Raw genomic sequence first — 23,351 nt, 5'->3', positions numbered from 1 at the left:
TTTGGGGATGGGTAGGAAGTACAGTGGTGCCTCGCTAGACGATGATAATCCGTTCCACTGAAATTGCTGTTTAGCGAAATCATTGTCTAGCGAAAAGCATTTCCCCATTGGAATGCATTGAAATCTGTTTAATGTGTTCCAATGGGGAAGAATCGTTGTTGTCTAGTGAAGATCGGCCATAGGAAAGCCGCTTTGCAAACTGCCGATCAGCTGTTTAAATCACTGTCTTGCGAAGCTTAGGTCCCGAAAACACCTGTTTTGCGAGCGCGGAGGGAGCTGTCAAAATCGTTGTCTAGCAAAAATCGGTTTGCGAAGCAGGGACCAAACATTGTCCAGTGAAATTCCCCCATAGGAATCACTGTTTTGTGAATCGCTATAGCGGTCGCAAAAAGTCAATGTCTAGCGAAAAAACTGTCATGCGGGGTAACTGTCTAGCGAGGCACCACTGTATGACCTTATGGGTAGAGGAAGGCTCTTCAGGTTCACAACCCCTCCAAATATCAGCATTTTGGAGCATCCTTAAACTTCACACCCCCTCTAGTCATGGCACATGGGTTTACCAAGGTTTGGGTCTTGGGTGTGGGGAGTGGGAAGGGTGAGGAGCGTTGAGGGCTCTGATACCACTCCTGCAGGATGAGATTCCCCGGATCTTTGCCCCCATGCCCGGCTAGGGCACTGAGCCAGTACTCTTCTGGGCTCTGGATCTGGGAAACCAACTTCTTAACTATTCCAGGACATTCCTAGCTAACAATTAAGTCATGCTTTGGTGGTTTTGACGGCAGCCTTGAGTAAGCCATAGAGCGCTCGACTCTGTCCGCCCTCCTCCCGTCTCCCCCTCCGGCTCACCCAGCAAGAAAAGGCGTAACCGTCTGGCATCGTTCCAGGATCAGAACCGACCCCCTGAGGGGGGGGGGGGAACGGCAAAGAAATTCTTCAGGTAGGATGGAAGAAGGAAGAAGCCCAGGCATCTGGCTGGCTGGACTGCACTGGTTTTAGCCTTCTGGTCTGATGTTGCTCGGGAAGTCTGTTTTCTACCTAAGACGGATCTGAATCTGCTCCTGGGGAGAATCATGAAGGATCCCACGCTCCCGGATCTCTTTTGGAAGAGTTTTCTCTTTGCAGGTAAGTTGTAGACCTGTAAAGGAAACCATGGGGGGGGGAAAGGGAAGTCCATTTTAAGTTTGCCGAACTTTATTGTCTTTTTTTTTTTAAAAAAAAAGTAGGGTTGCAGATGGACTATAAGGCCAGCAGCTTGGCTGGCTTTTCTGCCTTCAACATGCAGAAGGCAACAGATAAAGCTTCTTCGTTGGGTGGTATAGGACAGGATAGCCTATTGCTGTCACTGATCAAAACTAGGACAGCCGCCCATACCCAAAAGCTGTCAACCTGAGTTGGCGTTGTTATTGTTGTTGTTTCGACTCCCACATCGCCCCCATTGCGCCAGAGCAACCTCTGGGCGGTTTACAGCATAATTAGGTAAGTAAAGCTTGATCCCCCCCCCCTTAGTGAGCTGGATACTCATTTTACTGACCTTGGAAGGATGGAAGGCTGAGTCAACCTTGAACCAGCTGGATGGAACGCAGTTTGTGAACAGAGGCTTAACTGCAGTGCTGCAGTTTAACCAGTGGGTTCGTGAACCTTCACCCCCCTACGTTGCCTCCTGTCCTGATGTGGAGACGACATGCTAAGGGGGGAAAAATCTATTGGCTCAATTTCTGTTGTCGAACTGCACAAGGACAGGGCCAGCAAAAGGTTGTTGGCAACTTCTTTCCGTTTATTTGGAGTGCAGAGAGTGTATGGGCACAAGGGAGTGATTCCGACCTGGGAGGAAGACAGGGTTGCCAGATAAGCACAGAATACCCGGCCTGGCCTGCTCTTCTGCTTCAAACAACCTCTTGATCTACAGAAACGAGAGGTCAAGCTCTTTACACCCTCGGGGATTCAACACGACCGTTGGTTGAGGTCGGTGGTTGAAGCCGACATCGATGTTTAGGCACAGCAGCGGGGGCTGGTTGAAAAGTTGGCAACTTTAGAGCCAACCTTGGGTTTTTGTATGGGGAGAAAAATAAAAGGAATGAAGTAGTTAGAAGAGAACCAGCTAGGGAAGCCAGCCGTTTTTCTGTTTCTTAGCCGAAACCCTTTAATAGTTAAATGAGGCTTAAAACTGCTTGAGGCTTGTAGAGGTAAACACGCAGGGAGAGACAGATTTTCAAGCTGGACATAGAAAGTCAAAAGCTCGGCTCTCTCGTTCTTGACCTTCACCCTCGATTCTGTCCTCCAGCGGTGCTGCTTTGCCTATGGATCCCACCCGCCGCAGGGACCATGGGCAGGCTTTCCGTCGTCTCCATTCCCGAGATCCCAATGGAGGGCCAGAACGTCACCCTTTCGGCAGAAAACGTGACGGGCACCATCCGGGAGATCAGCTGGTTCCGAGGGCCGACGACCGATGGGGCCTCCAGGCTCTTCAGCTACTTCCCAGGGAACAGCCGCCCGCAACGCAATGGGAACCAGAACACCCAGCGGGAATTTGGCTTCCCCAATGGCTCCCTTCTCATCACCGGGGTCCAGCCCAGGGATGCCAAACAATACATCGTCTTAATCCTGCTCCGACCGAAAGGGATTCTCAGGGGGGCCCTCGAGCTTCAAGTAGCAGGTTAGTGTTTTCCACCTCTTAGGCTTCTGATCCCAGCTTCTTACAATCTTAGACCTGCAGAGCTGGAAGGGACCCTGTGAGGTCATCAAGTCCAGCCCCTCTCAAGGGGACCCAGCGGTGAATCAAACTCCCAACCTCTGGCTTAGCTGCCAGACGCCTCAACCAGTATCCAACTGCACTCCAAAGCATACCTGTAGGTTGCAATCATTACGCTCTCTAAGCATGTTTACCTTATACAATGATATCGGTTTGATTCCACTTTGCATCTTGAAACTCCGTTCTACGAAACCCTGAGGTTTTGGCTTAGGGGCACAGCATTTTTCTGCCATACTTCAGCGGAAGGCGCTCGGAGTTTCCAGCCTTCCTTCCAAACTACACATCCCACATTCCACAGAGCAAAACCGAGGGACCTAAAGCTGTATCAAACAGCTATACTTTTAGGGTGTAGAGTCAACATACCGGGGAAATACTTTGGACTCCAAGGGAAGATGGCCTCCAGGACTCAAAAAGTCACATTGATGTTAAGTCAATTGCCTCATCCCGGTGTCCTCTGGATGTAGTGGACTACAGATCTCAGCATTCATGTGACCTTGTGCAACATGGATGATGTTTCTGGAGATTTCTTCATGTAAGGGGAAGTTTGCTGTTAAAAGGATTTTGACCATCACATATTGATTGGACAGTGCTTTTTAGAACACCACAAATGGCTTTTAACTGAAACACTAAGAAAAACGGCAAGTTGGAAGCATCTCTTTAGATGAAGTGCTCCCCCTGGTCTCACTTTCCTCTCACACACTGGGCAGTCCCAAGAACATTTGCAGCCCGAGGCAAAGAGGAGAACGGTGTCTCGCATCCAGCCGAGTCAAAGGGCAACGTTTTCAAAGCCTGCCAAGGGATTTAGGCTCAGAGAGCAGGAAATCCCAACCTTGGCAATAAAAATGCACTCAAAAGAAAGTGTATAACCATTTTCTGCCCTCTTGTAACATCCAGAAGTTGCAGATTGAGGAAGCTGCCTCACTTTGTCTAATGACAGAGCCGGCCCTCGTCAGAGAACATCCTTTCTTAGGCGGTGGTGGGGGAAAAAAGAAGTTACGCCATAGGTTAGTATACAGATTTATTCACTCAGACTAGTGATGGAGGAGAACTTTAGGTGTGCTGTGGGAAAGACAAATCAGTGGTTTCTAGATCATATCAAACCTGAACTCTCGGGAGAAGCGAAAATGACTAAATTGAGGCTGTCATATTTAGGACCCATCAAGAGAAGGCAAAACACATTAAACAGGTAGAGGAACGCTAAGAAAAGTGGGAAATGATAGAAAAAGAGGAAGCCTTCACATGAGAAGGACTGGCTCACTACAGGAAGCCACCACCTTGAGTTTGCAAGACGTCAGAAGGCCTGTTTGGAGGTCATTTCATAGGATGTCCATAAATCAAAGATGGCTCAATGGCACATTGCAAAACAAAACACATGCTGATGGAATCGACAAATAGGTTGAAATGTATGGGATATATCATTTTCATATCACTGAATGTGACCAAACTCCAGAGGCGGTGGAACACAGGAGGGCCTGGCATGCTCTGGTCCATGGGGTCACAAAGAGTCAGACATGACTTAACACTAAACAACAACAAAGCCTCACAAACGTAATTTCATTAATGTCATCTGGTAAGCTATTTCAGTTTCTTATGTGCTACAGATCGACCAGGGCCGATGCCAGGCATTCTTGCCACCTGAGGTCTGTTAGCACATGCAACCCATCTCCTCACCCAATATATTACAGTCAAGGTGCCCACCACCCCAACAATGTCACACTATTTTTGCAACTAGAGCTGAACATTTCCCGAAACCGCCTTTCTCCCCATCTCTAGTAATCAAACCACAGTATACGTTAAACCGGAAATGGCTGCTTCCCTTTTATGACGTTCCAGCTAAGCTACAAGCAGCCAGAGGAAGACAATTCTCATATTTGGGATGCCCAGAAGCCACCAGCCAAACAGACTAGGGGATTTTCAGAGCAGTAGACAAAAACAAACAAATAAATAAAAAAAGGAAAATTCTTTGTGTGGTGGCCTGCAGTGGCCATTTCCTTCTATTTAATGCATAGAGAGCAACTTTGCTTTTAAAAACAAAACAAAACAAAACAAAACCCTTCAAACCTTCTATTTCAGTCTTTTTTTCTCTCCTCTTGTTCAAAAATTAGGTTATAAATTCTACTTACTATTCCCTTCCTCAAAGCGTCTTTCAGCATGTCTTCATGGGATGATAGAAATTGTTCATAGTACATTCTCTACATTTGCCATTAGTCTTCAACTATTCATTCGTCCAGCTATTTAATTGGATATAATTATACCATGAGAGTTTATTAGTTCGAAGGTTAACTATAATCGGATCCTTCCGATCTCATTTGAATCATCCAATCCTTCAATCTTTTTTATATCCTTAAACTAATCAGTTAATTAGTTCATTGGTTTATTTTCAATGAACAGACAACAGCAAACTAACGAACATGGCGGGCTGCTTTGAGCAAAAGGTTTTAACGGATGGACTGATTGCAATAGACAAAAGAGAGAGAGAGAGAGAGGCTCAGAGCAGAGAGGCGTGGCTCTCTTTTAATTCAGAGGCAGCTATTGGTTAGTGCTGTTGGTGATTGACAGTCAGCCCCGCCCAGAAAGGGTCCCTCCCAGCCACACCTACTAAAGGCAGCATGTGAGATTGTAATAACTCCAACAGTAAGAAGTCTTGGGAAGTTGAGGCTCCAGAGAGTTCTTCCCCCTAACCCTACCTCTCAAGGTTGTTGTGAGGATAAAAGGACAAAAGCCGTCGTTGTTTAATCACAGCCCAAAGCAACAGACAGGGGTGAACTGGTTGTGAGGAAACACCCTGGTTTTGGACGTTCAGACTCACCCCCCTCGTTTCTCTTCTACAGGCTCGGCAACCACTCCACGGCCAACGACGCCCACCACGCAGATGCCGTCCGTCAAGGAGCAGCCACGCGCCCCTTTGATGCTGGGGTGGATTGTGGCCGGAGTCGTGGTGGGCATCTTGCTAGCCGGGGCCCTTGGTGCTATCCTGGTCTACCGGTTTGTCTTATACAAAACAGAGCCTGGCCCAGGGTAATCAGAACAAGAGATTTCCTTGGGGGGTGGTGGGGTGGTGGGGGAGAGACACATGATTCAAAACAAATTATTTGACAATTTATTAACGCTACAAGACACAAACTGTTGTCTCCCCAGATCTTTCCGGGAGCTATAATTTTTTTAATGAGAGGAGTGCTCAGGCAGGGAACATAGTTCCCAGAATTCCCTGGGGCAAGGATGTCACTTTCGAACAAATATTAATAATTCTCATCTTTCTTAAAATTAATATTCTCCCTATGTTTCCTGGAATATTCTGAGATCCCTCCTGCCCAGGCTGTTGTCAATGCAAGTTTTCAGTCTCTGGAATAGGAATAGCATTCTTGTATACAACTAAAGCACGCAAATGTGTGCTATCACAACAGTGTATACTTTTGCATTTAGGCTGATGTGTGTGAAAAGGGTAGCCTTCCAACCCTCTCTCTCCTGCTGGCACATTTCGTTTCTTGTGAACAGTTCTGGAATTTGGGGTGTCAGATTCCCATTTCAAAATTGGGACAAACCGGTAACATTTGGGGAAAATATTGCCATTTTGTAGATTTTCTGTTGGTTGGCAGAGTTCTGTCCCCACTGCAGCCAGAGGAAACGATTCTTTCTTTGTTAGCTAGCTAGAGGACAGGGCAAAATGCACATCAATATAAGCTGAAAGAAAGGCTTCATAGACTGTTCCTCACCCTTTCTGATTTCTTTTTAGGGTGACAGGAAAACTGGATCCAAGAGGGAAAAAAACGCTAGCACCCAAACATGGTGAGCACTCGCATCCCATTCAAAGTTAGTGTCCTTTGGTCCACACACATCCATGTTATCTTCACAGGACTGATCCTTTGTGCTTGAGCAAGCCAATAATATGAGGACAACGAAAGGCAATCAGATATTTTTCAGCAGTTAAGCCATTTCACGTTCTAATAACGTGCTGCCTGTAATGTGTTGCTGGACCTCAGACAGCACTTCAGTCAATTATTTCTTTGTGCAGGATTATTAATCAGGTGCATAGGGGAAAAATAAGGCAACCTTTCTTTTTTTCAACTATTGTCCAGTAGGTCTTATACGGAGAAACTTTTGGCTGTCTAATTGGTTCCCATAAAAAGCTGTTCTCTACAATTTGCCTGAGAAAGGGGCGTAGCTCCAACAGGTTTCTCAACTTCTCCAAATTAAGCTGTATCTCGGTGACAGGTACAATCTATACTTGTTCACAGCAAACACTGCACACTGTATATGACTGGTGAAACCCCATTGTTTTGTTCTAATGTCTGTTTTCCAGGTGATAAGGAACCTATCTACGAGGTGATGGATTCACCTGTAGAATCACCACAGACTGGAGGGAAGGAACCACCTCCCATATTGGGGCCTCTCCCTGTGAGTCTTATGAGCTAAAAGCTCAAACACTGGTTACTCAATCTCACCTTGAGTCTGGTTGTGTGAATGGGGCAAAAGGGGTTTTTTAGTGGATCAAGCTGGGTGGAAAGACAAGACATGAACTGCATCCCTCAGTCAGCAAACCCCATTGTGCCTTTCCCTGAGTAGTGATGGGTGAAACGGGGACCCCTTTTTTTTCACTGTTCAGGGGAACAGGGGCACCCTGCAAGTGGAGGAGAGGAAGAGACACAAAATTAAGATTTATGGAATGTTTCTCAGTAGAGAACAAAGTCTTCCCAGTGTGATTTCTCTTCAGAGGTAGAATGTTGTCATCGGGGCCATCAAGTCACATTATGGTTGACCTCAATAGGCCATCCTAGGTATGTGAGATATTTAAGGAGTGGTTTTACTCATGCCAGTGCATTTATCCATGGCCAAGTGGGAAATTTGAATCTGGGTCTCCCGAGTCCTAGCTACCAAGGGAGAGAGCCCTTTAGAAAGGGTTGTAAGAGGACATAGTTTACAGAGTGTGCAGAGGTGTCTAATTGTATATCATTGGCCGTCAGGTGCCAATACATCCGAGAAAGCGAGGGGTGCTCCAGTCCGTGAAGCTCCATCTGCTAAACATGATAGATAAGATTATGACAGCAGAAAGTACATGATTATTAGTTATTAGAGGGAAACATTTGAAAGATAACCCCGTCTGTTGTCCTGGTGACCTTGCTCCATTTTGACCCCACTCCATTTTGATCCATCTAGGTCAGCCTTGTTAACTCTGACCTGCAATGGCTTGCAGGGTTTCGGACAGGATCCTTTCCTAACCTGATCTTGGTGTTCCCTGATGGTCTAACCCAGCCTGATTTTGTTGTTCCCTGATGGTCTAACCCAGCCTGATCTTGGTGTTCCCTGATGGTCTAACCCAGCCTGATCTTGATGTTCCCTGATGGTCTAACCCAGCCTGACTCAGGTGTTCCCTGATGGTCTAACCCAGCCTGATCTTGGTGTTCCCTGGTGGTCTAACCCAGTGGTTCTTAACCTTTGTTACTCAGATGTTTTTGAACTGCAACTCCCAGAAACCCCAGCCAGCACAGTTGGTGGTGAAGGCTTCTGGGAGTTGCAGTCCAAAACTCCTGAGTAACCCAAGGTTAAGAACCAGTGGTCTAACCCAGCCTGATCTTGGTGTTCCCTGGTGGTCTAACCCAGCCTGATCTTGATGTTCCCTGATGGTCTAACCCAGCCTGACTCAGGTGTTCCCTGATGGTCTAACCCAGCCTGATCTTGGTGTTCCCTGGTGGTCTAACCCAGCCTGATCTTGGTGTTCCCTGGTGGTCTAACCCAGCCTGATCTTGGTGTTCCCCGATGGTCTAACCCAGCCTGATCTTGTTGTTCCCTGATGGTCTAACCCAGCCTGACTCAGGTGTTCCCTGATGGTCTAACCCAGCCTGATCTTGGTGTTCCCTGGTGGTCTAACCCAGCCTGATCTTGGTGTTCCCCGATGGTCTAACCCAGCCTGATCTTGTTGTTCTCTGGTGGTCTAACCCAGCCTGACTCTGGTGTTCCCTGATGGTCTAACCCAGCCTGACTCTGGTGTTCCCTGATGGTCTAACCCACCCTGATCTTGGTGTTCCCTGATGGTCTAACCCAGCCTGATCTTGGTGTTCCCCGATGGTCTAACCCAGCCTGATCTTGGTGTTCCCTGGTGGTCTAACCCAGCCTGACTCTGGTGTTCCCTGATGGTCTAACCCAGCCTGACTCTGGTGTTCCCTGATGGTCTAACCCAGCCTGACTCTGGTGTTCCCTGATGGTCTAACCCACCCTGATCTTGGTGTTCCCTGATGGTCTAACCCACCCTGATCTTGGTGTTCCCTGATGGTGTAACCCAGCCTGATCTTGGTGTTCTCTGGTGGTCTAACCCAGCCTGACTCTGGTGTTCCCTGATGGTCTAACCCAGCCTGACTCTGGTGTTCCCTGATGGTCTAACCCAACCTGACTCTGGTGTTCCCTGATGGTCTAACCCAGCCTGACTCTGGTGTTCCCTGATGGTCTAACCCAGCCTGACTCTGGTGTTCCCTGGTGGTCTAACCCACCCTGATCTTGGTGTTCCCTGATGGTGTAACCCAGCCTGATCTTGGTGTTCCCTGGTGGTCTAACCTAGCCTGACTCTCGTGTTCCCTTGTGGTCTAACCCAACCTGACTCTGGTGTTCCCTGATGGTCTAACCCAGCCTGATTCTGGTGTTCCCTGGTAGTCTAACCTAGCCTGATCTTGGTGTCCCCTGGTGGTCTAACCCAGTGTAACCCTGGTGTTTTTTTTGGTGACCTAACCAAACCAGATAGCACTAGGTGACTGCTTGGCAAACCAGTCTACAGCATTTAAAAGGATCTTTGTAGAACACCTCCCATTATTTCTCCCTCTTGTAGGGCAAAGGAGCAAAATCAGAGTTCCATAGATTTACCTTCACCCTCATCTCTCTAATGCTCTGGAAGTTGTAGTGTAAACAAATAACTTAGGCATGCTCTCAAGAAAACCTCCATGAGAAACAGATCGAAATGGACACTGACCTTCCATGTCGCACCTGAAGAAGCAGACTGTAGAGCCCGAAAGCTTTATGCTAAACGAAACTTGTTCAAGGGGTCAGGAGACTCCTTCTATCTACTTGCCATTTTTTCTAGTCTCATTGAATCATCTAATTATGTATTGTGTGTTCACAGACTCTGCCAGGTCCTGGTGCGAACCTGGACCCAAATTATATGGTAAGTTCTTGCTCCAGATAGTTCCTTATTAAGTTATTAGGGGTTTAATTTAACCGAGGACATACTTGACTCTTTCTCTGTCTCTCTCTCTCTCTTTTCCCTTCTCTTTCTCTCTTTGTCTGATCATCCCTCCTGCTTGAATATTCTAAATGCTGTATCTTTGGGAGTTCCAGTTCCACCACACTGCTGGTTATAATGGGATTCCTTGGTCATATTATTTTTAGGAACTGCTGCGCAGGACGGAATCAATTTACTCGGAGATCAAGAGGTGATGCTCTGTGTCAGAAGGTGACATCTCTCCCCAACCCATCAGCTCCTCCTGCTCCAGAAGAAAGGACTCATTCTATTATCCTGGAATGCCAATACTCCGTCTCCTATGTTTCTGCATGGCCTTGTCTTCTGTGAATGAAATAATTATTTGTGAGAACAGCATCCAAACCATGGTTAAGTTCAAGGCTTAACCGGAGTTGCTGCAACTGTCTCTCAAGGGAATTGATGGAATTTGCTGCAGATAAGACAAAACTGTTTCTTTTCTTCCGTTCACAAAATGGACCGTTCATGTGGACTAGAGGGCCAGCCCTCACCCGTACACCTTTGATGCTGATACATACATTTATCACGCAGAAAAAGGCTCTATGTTGTTCCTTGTGAATATGTTCTCAGCAACAACCTGCAATGGTCCTCATCATCAATTTTTCTTCTTCTTCTTCCTGGAGAGCCATTCTGAGATATGGTGGAGAAGCAGTGGACCCAGGGTGGCCCGTGCAGCCTGGGGAGAATGGGAGTTGTAGTCCAAGGTGCCAGGTTTGGCTTCCCTAATCTTTTTCCTCGGATGAGCCACAGACGGAGACCTTTACAAGCGGTTCAAAAGTGGTGGTGTAGAGACACCCAGCCCAGTTTATTGTGCCTCTGAATGACACATGGTATGCTTAAATGGATTTATCTTGATCTGGAAAAGCTGCATTCCATTAAAAAAAACCCACAACCCCACACAACTTAATTTCCCTGGCTTTTGTTATCATATAGCGTGCTTATCTTGACTGATCAGACTATACCTTTAGAGAAGATTGCAGAGCACTGGGGAGATAAGATAGGTGTGTTGTTATAATTCTGGGTTTTGTGTTTACTAGGAAATTCCCAGTCATTGGGAGAAAAATAAATGCTAGGGTCAGAACATACAGAACGGACTGTTTTCTCTGTTCCTGATGCCCTCCAGGTATGACATTATTACTGAAGACATCTGGAAGGAGCACTGAATCAGGACAAATTGGGGTAAGGCGTCTGCAATCGCAGCAGTGTTCCAGAGACGCACAGTAATTTTGGAAGATCCTTGAGAAATCAGATTTGCAAATAAAGTCTGTGTTAACGACTGGAAGGAAAAAAAAACACCCCAACCTTTTCTGCTACCTATAATAGGAGGTATAAAAATTTCCTGGTGAGATGAGCAGAAAGTTCCAACCCTCAAGGAAGGCCGTCTCTGAAAGCTGAGCCCTGTGTTCGACTTGGCCGAAATCACGTTGTCCAGAAAACCTGGATTGAATCCAGAGCGACTCTAACAAGCTGTTGACCGAGGAGAACCCAAAGAGCTTCTTAGTAAATCAGGGTTGCATCCACACCACCGCTTTTAGAACGGGAGTAGATATCAGGTGCTCTGGGCTACAATTCCAAAAAAATCTCTTATTTTTGGACATAGTGGATGAGATTCATATATGTTTATTGTGTGCCTTCATGTCAGTTCTGACTTTCGGTGACCCCTCTCAGGTTTTTCCAGGTAGACAATATTCAGAAGTGTTTTATCCTTCCTTTCCTCTAGGGGGAGCCCTGGAACTGTGTGCAGCTGGCCCAAGGCTACCCAGGCTGGCTCTTCTCATTGTAGGCACAGCGGGGAATTGAACTCCCAACCTCTGGCTCTGCAGCTAAGAGACCTTAGCTCCCTGGTTTAGGCATCTGGCTGTGGAGCCAGATGTTGGGAGTTTGATTTCCCATTGTGGATTTCCATGGAGAAGAGCCATCCAGGGTGGCCTTGGGCGAGCTGCTCAGTCCCAAGGCGATCCCCAAAGAAAGGAATGCAAATTGCTTCTGAGTATTCCCTACCTGGAAAACTCTGGAAAGGGATCCTCATAGCTCAGAATTGGCTTGACGTCACATGGTTATTATTATTATCATTATATAAGACTCAGTCATGTCCAAGTGTGTTATAGGTCATTGTGGTCACGGAGGTTAAAGCCAAAGAGCTAACACACAGAGAGATCAACACGGCTATCCTAAATCAGATTAAACTTTCATACCATTGGTACGTGGTATAACTGGGTAAAGGTCAGACCGGGATCCCTGTCTTATGACTGTAATTGGGTATCTCGTGAATCATGGCCCATTTCCTTTTGTTTCCAAGGCAGAGGGCAGGAGGTATTGCTGCAATTCTTTCTGCAATTAAAATGACACTTTTGTTTCCTGCCTCGAGCTCAAAACAATCTCAAGATTGGCAAAAGCTTTTTGTGTGTGTGAAAAAGTAACAACAAACTTTAGGAGAGAGAAAGGGGGAAAAAATCCACCTATCTGCATAAGGAGGCTGAGTAGCCCTGTCTCTTGTCCTAGGGCTGCACTCCCACAGAGATCTCAAATTCCTGGCTGTGATCTCACATTCCTATGTAATGAAATGGCCTCATCCAGGCACACGGGAGCCGGGATGTGTCATTCAGCGCATGGCAGCCCTCACGTCGGCAGAAATACGCACCCCCCAAATTTTTTTTTGAGAAAAAGGGAAGGCCTGGAGAAAGAGAACAGAATCCAGTGGCCGGCCAACTGGCTGCTATCCTGAACACGACACTTCTCACGCTCCAAGATTTTATTGCAGTTTGGGTCTGTTGATCCCGTTTGACCCCCCCTCCCATGCATTTCAGTTTTGCTGACCGACTCCACCGGCGGGAACACTTTCCTCCTGCGTTCATTAACCAGTTAGCTAATCATCAAATCCTTCCGTGAAGTGAGACAACTTTCAGGAGCCATTGAGCAAAGTGACCCCACCCCACTTGTCACTGATTTAACACCAAGCTGGGGGGGGGGGAGGAATTAATATTCTCGGGCTCTGGATTCAGGAAATGCACACTAGTCTGGTGGTTTTCCTGGGCTCAGAAAAGCGGAATGCGGAGTTACCACTTTTTAAGCAGTCGCCGCCAGCTTTCGAGAAAGTGATGTGCTGAAATCATGTAGTTTCCCCTTTTCCTTTGGGGATAGAAAAGGAAGGCAGCTTAGAAATGTCACCTCTCACCTGCTAAAATACAGCCACGATAGGCTATCTTTAAAGGCACCGCAGTAAGAGTAAAGCCGAAGCATAGAAAAGAGACGAGAGGATTTCCATCGCTCTAGCAAAGACAGATGGGGAAAGATTTTGTGAGTGTCCACTCAAATGATGCTCTCTACTCATGCTCTGGCTGGTCAGGACATTTGTACCTATATTTCCCCACTCTACAGTAGAGCCCCAGTACCAGCAGTGGATTGGTTTCAAGCCCCCCCACTTGCGGATACTGAAAAATGTGGATTATAGCAAACGCTATGCAGAGCACAGTCTCTGGCTCCCTCTAGTGGCCATTTTTTATTTCATTTCAAATACCATGTTTCCCCAAAACTAAGACAGGGTCGTATATTAACTTTTGTTCCAAAAAAGGCATTAGAGCTTCTTTTGAGGGGCTGCTTTATATATATCATCAGTATCCACTGTGTCACTTATATACAGTGTGTGAAAATATTAAAAGAAACCCCCCATATATATATACCATTCCCCCAAATATAAGACCTTGTTAAGGGAAACCCTGCCCTATATACACACACACAATCATCTACATTTATTCAAATATATATTTATTCAGATACAACCATGGCATCTTCTTCTGGTTGCTGCACAAGGGTGGAGGGCAGGGTTTCCCTTAACAAGGTCTTATATTTGGGGGAATGGTATATATATATGGGGGGTTTCTTTTAATATTTTCACACACTGTATATAAGTGACACAGTGGATACTGATGATGTGGATACAGGGAACCTATTGTATTTGACTTGACAGTGACACACAGACCAAAGCGTGTTCAGCTGACTTTATGGTTCCCAGCAACTTCCCCCCAGGCCCTGCTCCTTTGTGTCTTTTGATGAGGCAGGGCGAGTCGGAGGTGGCTCTGTTTGATGGAGGGAACTCCGCTTCCTGCTTCGTGATTTCCAAGGTGGCTATGAGAAGGAACAACAACCATCACTGCCCAATATGTGAAAGAGGCGTGTGGAGCAGCTGAAGGGGGCAATAACTGAAAACTCAAGACAATACTCTGCCATCATGTCTGTAGCAACTATTCTTGGGACTTTTTAATGGAGTGAGTCTCCAGGTTTGGACCAGCAAACGTTTTTTGTTTTTTGTTTTTTAAAGAGGGTGCTCCTAGCAATATGAATCAAAAGACGGTGCATAGCTATTCTCTTTCCTCGTTAAGAGTCTATGAAAAAAGCTGGACAGAATGCTGGAAGAAATGAAGGGGTTGGAAATTAAAAATGTGATATTTTTGTCCCCCCGTCTGTAAAATTCCAGGATTGAAGCAGGGCTAGTAGACAACCGAAGCCTCATATAAACACAGTGCCATTTAGTTTTTAAAAATTTGCAATGGCAAACACAATAAAAGAATTTTCATGTACATTTGTTGCTTCTGCTGTTAATCTTAAATATTTTAACTTGAATGGATCCTAAAGTTTTGCTGATCATCAACTCATATTAAAACTGGACACAGACACACACACAGGTGTGTGTGTTTTCTGAAGCACAACTCCAAAAATGGTGAGATCTGACACTGGGAACTCTAGGGTTGTGCACCTATAGATTTTTTGTTTTGGTTTTTTAAGCTCAGCCATTGATAGTGATTGGTTTGAATAGGTATCTTTGAAGACTGCAGTACAATTTTCGGTCACTAAGTGGCAGACTTTCCTAACAAGGACATAGGCTTGCAGTCGGAACAAGATGAAACCAGGGGACAAGCATCCAAGGGGTTTCCCCACACCAGGAGACAGTATGAGATGCACCATCTGTCTCAGAAGCAGAAGGGAGACATTTTGGAGTGGGGCGACCATGACTTCACTTAGACAAGGCGGACAAAACATGCCCAGTTCCGACAGCTGGGCAACTTTGCATGGAGGATGCAACCTTTCAAATTAAAGGCTATTACAACCCTTCACGTACTTTCAGTTGTAGTAAAGATTGTTGTAAATTCAACATATGGCCTTGTATTTCAAAATATTTGGTACATTTAAAAAAAAAAAAAAATCTGTCCATAGGCCTGGTCAGGCAGGTTGGGGGAATTATGAGAATTACAGGCCATAAGGGTAATCCTTCTGACATTTTAAACAAGAATTGCTGGATAGCTCAGTGGCTTAGGCCTCTAGTTATGAAGTCAGAGGTTGGGAGTTCAATTCCCCATTGTGCCTTGCTTCCAATTAATTCCGCCCTTCCCTCTTGTCATAAAAGTTAAAGGGAAAATAGCTTTTACCTCTCTTTCATCACACCCTGCCGTAGAAGCTTCAGTAGGCTTTGCAAAAGCATTGCACCGACCTGCGGTTATTTCTTGCTTAACACACAAACATTGGGAAATATTCTTACAGCTTCCCATGCACGCACACACAGACAGATAGACAGACACACAGACACACACCCACACACACACACACCAAAGCATTGCTTTCAATATTGCAAAGGAGGGGGAGAAAATGAAATTGGGATTTTGGAAAAAGAATTTGACAGCAGAAAAATGTGATCTTTTCTCAGGTTAGCGGGATGCGACTCAGAGACACTTCCTCCCCCACCCTGTACCTTTAGAAATTCTGCCCTTGAAGGATGCTTCTGCCAGTTTTATTCTTAGTTTAGTTTGATTCCCACATCACCCCCAGGCTGCCCTCTGGAGATACTGGACTACAACCTCCATAAGCCCCAGCTGCTTGGTGGCTTATGGGAACTCTAGTAGAACCTCCTGAGAGAACGTCCCGCATAGCAGCCTCTTATATGAGAAATATCCTTTAAGAGTCTGAAGCGAAGTTTTGTAGGTAACAGATTTAATTGAGGTAGCAAAAAAAAGCACTTCAGCTGACAAAGTAACAGGGAGGAGCAAAGGTAACACTGGAATCTGTATCGTTCAAATCTAGACACCACATATAATCCCCTGGAGGAACAAGGCACATGCAACAAACACTGTATAAACCACATTCTTTTTTAGCTTTATGGCATTTTTGTTGTAAGAGAAAGCATGGCAGCACCATGTTTACGGGTCATTCTCGAAACATCGCTTGGTGCTCCTTGGACAGAGATGCCGAAACATTTTTTTGTCTCCTCTGAGCTTCCTGACGACAGGAGAGAGACTGCGGGAAATTTTTTAAAAAAGTGCAATCAGTAATAGCATTATTAAGAAAGAGTTAGTGTTGTGGTTCTTTATAGAATAAGCCATGAAAAAGGAGAGAGCTCTCGGCCCCAAGCAGCCTCCATAATATACCGTATTTTTCACACCATAAGACGCACTTTTCCCCCACAAAACAAGTCTGTGCGTCTTATGGAGCGAAGAAAACAGATTATATTTTCCTGTTTTCTTCTCCTAAAAATTGGTGCATCTTATGGAAAGGTGCGTCTTACGGAGCGAAAAATACGGTAAGTGTAAGTCTTATTTCGAATATCAAAACCAAGCCGTGAGTTCAGTGGTTTCAGTCCCCGGCTGTGGAGCCAGAGGTTGGGAGTTTGATTCCCCACTTGTGCCTCCCTTGACAGGGGCTGGACTCAGCGACCCATAAGATCTCTTCCAGCTCTGCAGTTCTAAGATTAACTTTCTCCCATGTTAATGAATTCTCTCGTCTTTTCCATCTTTATTCTCTGGGACGAATCAAACTCCAGCAGCTCCTAAGCTTTTTGGAGATAGAACCGCCACCTGGCGGACACTTCAGGATCAACCACTGTTTACAGGATATGATTAAAATAGTGAGCCACACCAAAGATAAACCAAATAAACGAACACAGTCATCCTCATTTGTTGTTGTTGTTTAGTCGTTAAGTCATGTCCGACTCTTCCTGACCCCATAGACCAGGGCACGCCAGGCCCTCCTATCTTCCACTGCCTCCCAGAGTTGGGTCAAATTCATGTTGGTAGCTTCGGTGACACTGTCCAGTCATCTCATCCTCTGTCGTCCCCTTCTCCTCTTGCCTTCACACTTTCCCAACATCAGGGTCTTTTCCAGGGAGTCTTCTCTTCTCATGAAGGAATTAAAGAACCTCTTAATGAGGGTGAAAGAGGAGAGCATAAAAAATAGTCTGAAACTCAACATAATTCCCCCCCCCCAAAAAAAATCATGGCCACAACTGCCTCTAAATCCCATATTTATGGAAGGTGTTTGGGCCATCACTTCCTGGCAAATAGAAAGGGAAGATATGGAGGCAGTGACAGATTTTACTTTCTTGGGCTCCATGATCACTGCAGATGGTGACAGCAGGCACAAAATTAAAAGTCGCCTGCTTCTTGGGAGGAAAGTGATGACAAACCTCGACAGCATCTTAAAAAATGGAGACATCACCTTGCTGACAAAGGTCTGAATAGTCAAAGCTATGGTTTTTCCAGTAGCAATATATGGAAGTGAGAGCTGGACCATAAAGAAGGCTGACCGCTGAAGAATTGCTGCTTTTGATTTGTGGTGCTGGAGAAGACTCTTGAGAGTCCCCTGGACTGCCAGGAGATCAGACCTATCCATTCTGAAGGAAATCAACCCTGAGTGCTCACTGGAAGGACAGATTCTGAAGCTGAGGCTCCAATCCTTTGGCCATCTCATGAGAAGAGAAGACTCCTTGGAAAAGACCCTGATGTTGGGAAAGAGTGAAGGCAAAAGGAGAAGGGGACGACAGAGGACGAGATGGTTGGACAGGGTCATCGAAGCTACCAGCATGAATTTGACCCAACTCCGGGAGGCAGTGGAAGACAGGAGGGCCTGGCGTGCCCTGGTCTACAGGGTCATGAAGAGTCAGACACGACTTAACGAATAAACAACAACAACTGAAAAAAGACACCTCCCCAGAAACGTTGAATTCTGGGACAACGAAACCTGCTCCCTCTCCTTCAACGTACCTTTCAAAAAGAAGACAACTGCCTCTAAATCCCATATTTATGGAAGGTGTTTGGGCCTCAAGGAAGCGAGAGAGCCTATAAAAGAAAAGCAAATGGGTTTATTTAAAATATTCGTTTTCCACTTCTGGCTCATGACCATTTTATGCATGGAAGAATCCTGTAAGGTAGAATTTGGCACAAGGGGAATATAAGAGGCGTGATCTTTTCCCTAGAACCTCTTTCTAAAATTGATATGAAAAATCCATGGCTTGTGAGTATCCCTTTTTACCACACCAGCTGCTAGGACCTAGCCTGACTCTAAGCACTCATCCTTACCTCAATCTCTAATTTGTGTGTGTGTGTCTGTGTCTTTGTGTCCTGGGTTGTGCTGCCCTCTAGTGGTGGGTGTTACTTACAAAGGAAGACGGAGAAGACAGTCAACAAGGGATCTGTCCAGGCAAATGATCCAAGCAATACGACAGCCATAACTCCTGCACTGTAGGTCAAGGAAGAAGACCCAGAATGGTGGGTATCCGTTTCTGAAAAAAGAACGGTGAACGGAGGTGTTGTGAACAGCCCCAGATTAGTTCATGACATTTGCCTAGAGTCAAACTTGACGTTTAAGGGAATGTGCATTCTCTACGCTTCACCCAGTTACCTCCATCCATAGGATTTCCTCAGAGATACCGACATCAGAAATCAGACTGGGAGATTTGGCCCGTGTTTGCCTTCCAATGAGCAATCACAAAACAAAGCACGCTAAATGCAAGGTGGGAAGGTGAAGGAAATCACATGCAATGGGAAGCACATGTGCTCTACATGCTTATAGGGAGGCATTCGCTCATGGCCCTGACTGCTCAGTGCACACACCTATCCCCCCATTAGAAAGGCTGTCGTTTCCTTCTCCTCCTCTCCCTTTGTGTCACACACAACAGCAACACATAGAGTGTGAGGCTGGGAGGTCAGCAATCAAGGAATGTAGAGCCAGGTTTAAAGCCCCAGGACTTTCAGAGTAGCAGGGGTTGCGGTGTCTTCAGCCACCCCTCTCAGGCTCCCTTGTTCTTTCCAAGCTCAGCTGTAATCCTCACAGTAGCTGAGAGAGAAATGGCGTTTCCCAGAGGAATATTGCAAGTAAAAGTGTACCATTTGGGGGTTTTTTTGGATTGCAATTCCACCAATTCTCCAAGAATTCTCCAGGCAGAATTTGGGGAGCTCTGCCCCACAAATATATACCCGCAAACACCTTTCTTTCACTCGCCTGGATAGGGCCTGGGTTCCTTCTAGGCCTTGATTTCCTGCTGCAGTGCTTCTCGGAAAGAAGTACCCACAATGCATTCTGGGAGTTGTAGTCTTCTTGCCCTTTATGCACTTTAGAGCAGTGGACCCCAACCTTGGGTCTCCAGATGTTCTTGGACTGCAACTCCCAGAAGCCTTCACCACCACCTCTGCTGGCCAGGATTTCTGGGAGTTGAAGTCCACGAACATCTGGAGGCCCAAGGTTGGGGAACCACTGCTTTAGAGGATGCCTCGTGAAGAAACACTATTGCAACGAGGCTTTGCTGCCGCTCTCCTCCGAGGAAGCCTTACAGTGGGAAATGAAGGCATCGACGAAGGCTTAAAAGAAGGCCGTGTCCTTGTCTAAGTAAATGAAATGAGGGTCCTTGCAGTTATGCATTTGTAGGCTTGTGGGTTCTGCCTGGGGAATTCTGGAAGCTGCAGTTCGAATGCGTGTGCATGCACACAAACACGCACGCACACACACGAATGGGACACTCTTAGTGGCAAGCGGTCTCTAGTGTCCTGCAAAATATTTGAGGCTGATTCGGGCCACGGAGAGCCATTAGCTTTACAAAAGAACCGCTCCTCATTTTTGACCGACTCAGCCATGTCCATTTTTAGACTCTTTGAGGGTGAGGGAAATTCCCACCATGAGTCCCCGTACCCCCAAATTGATCACCGGACATGAGACCGCAGGAGAATTTGATCGCGGACACTTACGTGATTGTTCTGTGACCTCTAAATTCACACTGCCGGTGTAGACCTGTCTCCCTTCACCTCCTCGGTCACCGGTACCTTTTCCGGGTTGTTGATCCTGCTGGTCGAGAGGCGCTTCCACATAGATGTGGTAGGAGCCCACGTCGGACGTTTTTAACTGCGAGATTTGCAAGGAGCAGTTGCGATGGATCACTTCTCTCCCCTGTTGGGAGCTCTGCTGCCTATCCTCCGGGGCGTAGGTTTTTATGACTTTATACACCAAGAAATCGGTCTGCTTAGACCACTCACAGAAATAAAACCTTTCTGGAATTCCGTGTGTCACCAGGGTGACATCCTGACCCGGTTTGGGAACCTTAGGGATTTGATGGACCTGGAGGTCGATTTTATTTGATTCTGCGAAAAGAGTCGGAAAGAAAGATCATCAGACTAGGAAGATCGCAGAGTTAGGGACAAAGTTGCCAACTCTTTTGCTGGCCCCTGCTCCTGGGCCCTTAGCGACAGTTTAACTGGAAGACATTAGAGAATGATGATGTGTGTCATGTCTACTGAGAGTCAGGAGATTGGGTTAGAGACTCTCTCCCCTCCTCCTCCTCCCCTCCCCCTCTCTCTTAGACTGTCCTACCTTGTAAGGGTGGTGTTTTGATAGCAAAAATGGGATGGAGGAAGAAAGCTACACATGCTTTCTTCAGTTCCCTGGAAAAATCTGCCCATAAATGTTAAATTCTGAAGTGGCAAATGATAAGTAATAAATACCAATGTTATTGATTAGGGTGGAAAGTTATGTGAACGTTATGCATCATTTGGAGTTAGGGTGGCCGTCTGCGAAGGAGCTCACGGCTTGAGGGAACAGAAAATTTTAGCAGGGTGTATCTTGAGTGTCAAACATCCACGGAACGATGGAAGGCTCAGGAGCTTCGTTAATTAATGTCACGTGGCCACCCTACTCTGGTTCTCTTGGCAGAAGGGCAGGATTCTTTATTAAAAGGCATGGAATGTATACCTATTTCAATCAACCCGTCAATAAATCCCCCAATTTGTTCTTGCAATGGTAAGACATCATTGGGTTCCTGCCTGTTGTAGAGGGCACAGGAGCTTTTTCGTTAAAAAAAGGTGGCAACCTTAAGGAATAGGTGGGGCTTGCACTTACTGGACACTTGTAGAGTAACAGAGGCTTCGTAGGTTTTTTCTTCCTGTTGGTCTCTGTCCCCTTGTTGATGTGTGTGAGCCGTTCTTAAAGTCACCCGATATGTTCCCGCATCCTGCACTCTCACCCTCTGGATATGTAAGGAGCAATTTTGATGGACCGTTTCTCGGCCGGAGTAGGCCTCCTCATTTTTCAGCCTGGGGTTGCCTTCTGGAGAAAAGGTAAGGATGGGGCCTGACCTCCCCAACCGGGTGTCTCGGACCCACTGGCAAGATGCAATCGTGACCGGCGCTCCCTGGAGGGACAGGGTGACGTTCTGAAACTCATGCGGGGATGGCGGCTGGCTGATCACAGAGATTCTTGGCTGGCCCTGGGTGGACGCCAGATGCAGGAAGGAGCTCAGGAGGAATCCTGCAAGGCGGGGGGGAAAAACACACACGTATCGGTTCTGCAATTTGTTCTCAGTTATTCAAATTCGCATGTTTCTGTTCTGATTTTTTTTTTTTAAGACCTGCATCAGGATTGCTGATCCTTGGAGTGGAAACTGGTCTCCATCCTTTTTTGGGAGGGATCTTTCTTATATCCCAGGGGCCACCATCAAACGGATGCGATAGAGCCGTAGGAAACCAGCGCCGATCCTGGCGGGAGGTGATGAGTCCTCCGACACTGGAGGAAAACCATACAGCCACCTGTCTGATCTGCTTTGACGTGGATTCCTGCCTTAAGCAGGGGGTTTGACTGGATGACCTTAAGAGGCCCCTTCTGACTCCATGGTTCTACGTTTCAGATGTGGACAATAACCTTCATGCTCACGTTGCCATGAGACAAACTTGTGAGGCAGAAGGAAAAGCTATTTCTCTCGCTGAGATTCCACGTACATAACAAAGGTGGGGTCTGAACCGGCAAATACAGGCTCACACCTTTGAACCTTCTAGTTGTGTCTTTGATTGGAGATTCACCACCACCACCGTGCAATCTTACACACACACACACACACACAACGTTCTCACCAGGTTAATGTGCAGGTACAACTCAAGTAACTACATGTCTCCTTACACCCTCCTTTCTCACGGGGCCCCTGAGCCACCCATAGGTTGTAAAAGGGGCTTGTTTCCCCCCCCCCCAGGTATCCTAAATGCAATTTATGTTTTAATGTAGACACACAGGCTCACAGTGGTTGCCACGACATACACAATGTACAGGAATTAAGTTGTTTCGCCCACCTGCAAAATTCCTGCAGATGTTCCTTCTAATGAGACAAGGAGTACACTACTGGAGTTACTTGACTGCTGCCACAATTAATGTTTTCTAATTCCTTCCAAAAGTGACTTCAAAAGGGTATTTAAAAGCATTTTTTAAAGAGACTTTGTGACAGAAAGACTATTCCCTTCATCTTCTCGGCACGCCAATCACAAGACAAAAAGTTTTTTTTTAAGTAATGGAAAGTTACAAAGCATACAGTAATGCAGTTTATTTTTTTCCCCCAACATCACAACATATAACAGTGACAGGTTACTTTGTCAACACTATAACAAGTAACAGGAAAGAGTTAAATTTGAGAATTAAAGGTACGTTCTGCTCCCCCAACCCCCCCAAAAAAACCGACCTGCCAGAAGCATTTCGTCCTCAGATCCCAGAGTCTCCTGGGTAAATCCTCTTTGGCTCTTTTCGCCCGCACCGACAGAGTATGGACCCGGGAATGCTTGTGATGGAGTTGTTCGGATGGGACCGACACTTTCCTCTTAACAAAGGCTCGGATCCATCTGGGCAGCGAGCAACTGCGCAGGTATGACAAAAGTCATCCACCACTTCTTCTTTTTGTTGCAGGAAAGAAAAGAAGGAAGGAAAGGCATTTACTCAACAGTTTATCCTGTTGGAGTCACACCATCATCTTGTTCCTTTACCTTCTTTGGGTGTATACTTCAAGATGATGAAAGCTGATCCCTGACGACCCAGCCGTGCAAAGTTGCAGCCTGGCTGTGTTGTTGTTGTTGTTGTTTTTTACAGATATGATCTTAAGGCTGTGCAATATCTCTTTCCCACATGCACTGTGTTCCCCTGACAGATCATGGGGTTAGCAGATGTTTTGGGCTTAGAAACCCCATCAAGGCTGGTCGGTATAGCCAAGGGTGAGGAATGATGGGATATGTAAGCCAAAATGTGACACAGTGGTCTACACTAGTACAGAGGACAGGTTCCTGCTTCGAAAAGCATGAA

At 46.3% G+C, this 23,351-nt stretch overlaps 2 protein-coding genes across 2 annotated transcripts; one reads left to right on the top strand and one right to left on the bottom strand.

Moving 5' to 3' along the window:
* Positions 1-607: 607 nt before the first annotated feature.
* LOC110089438 (CEA cell adhesion molecule 19) lies at positions 608-10,200 on the top strand. The gene is made up of 7 exons (XM_020812516.3): positions 608-1,122; positions 2,282-2,653; positions 5,581-5,767; positions 6,483-6,535; positions 7,050-7,144; positions 9,855-9,896; positions 10,121-10,200. Exons 1-7 carry the CDS (start codon positions 1,071-1,073, stop codon positions 10,166-10,168), a joined length of 849 nt encoding a protein of 282 aa, XP_020668175.3. The 5' UTR covers positions 608-1,070; the 3' UTR covers positions 10,169-10,200.
* Positions 10,201-15,954: 5,754 nt separating this feature from the next.
* On the bottom strand, positions 15,955-22,927 carry LOC110089468 (cell adhesion molecule CEACAM10). Its single transcript, XM_020812565.3, has 6 exons — positions 22,741-22,927; positions 21,138-21,545; positions 19,994-20,383; positions 18,412-18,534; positions 18,017-18,091; positions 15,955-16,274 (listed from the first exon to the last, which is right to left on the bottom strand). The coding sequence occupies exons 1-5, from the start codon at positions 22,751-22,753 to the stop codon at positions 18,054-18,056; spliced, it is 972 nt and encodes a 323-aa protein (XP_020668224.3). The 5' UTR covers positions 22,754-22,927; the 3' UTR covers positions 15,955-16,274; positions 18,017-18,053.
* Between the last annotated feature and the right edge of the window lie 424 nt (positions 22,928-23,351).

Source organism: Pogona vitticeps, chromosome 9 (genome assembly GCF_051106095.1).
Source record: "Pogona vitticeps strain Pit_001003342236 chromosome 9, PviZW2.1, whole genome shotgun sequence".
NCBI lineage: Eukaryota > Metazoa > Chordata > Lepidosauria > Squamata > Agamidae > Pogona > Pogona vitticeps.
The sequence above is the reverse complement of the archived record's forward strand: the minus strand, read 5'-3'. Positions and strand labels throughout refer to the sequence as shown.

Coding starts and splice junctions, on each gene's coding strand:
- LOC110089468 (XM_020812565.3), bottom strand. Junction 20,384..21,137: donor TGTTACTCTACAAGTGTCCA/GTAAGTGCAAGC, acceptor CTCTTTTCGCAG/AATCAAATAAAATCGACCTC. Junction 18,535..19,993: donor AGAGGTCACAGAACAATCAC/GTAAGTGTCCGC, acceptor TTCTTTTTTCAG/AAACGGATACCCACCATTCT.
- LOC110089438 (XM_020812516.3), top strand. CDS start 1,071: ATGAAGGATCCCACGCTCCCGGATCTCTTTTGGAAGAGTTTTCTCTTT. Junction 1,123..2,281: donor GAAGAGTTTTCTCTTTGCAG/GTAAGTTGTAGA, acceptor TCTGTCCTCCAG/CGGTGCTGCTTTGCCTATGG. Junction 7,145..9,854: donor CCATATTGGGGCCTCTCCCT/GTGAGTCTTATG, acceptor GTGTGTTCACAG/ACTCTGCCAGGTCCTGGTGC.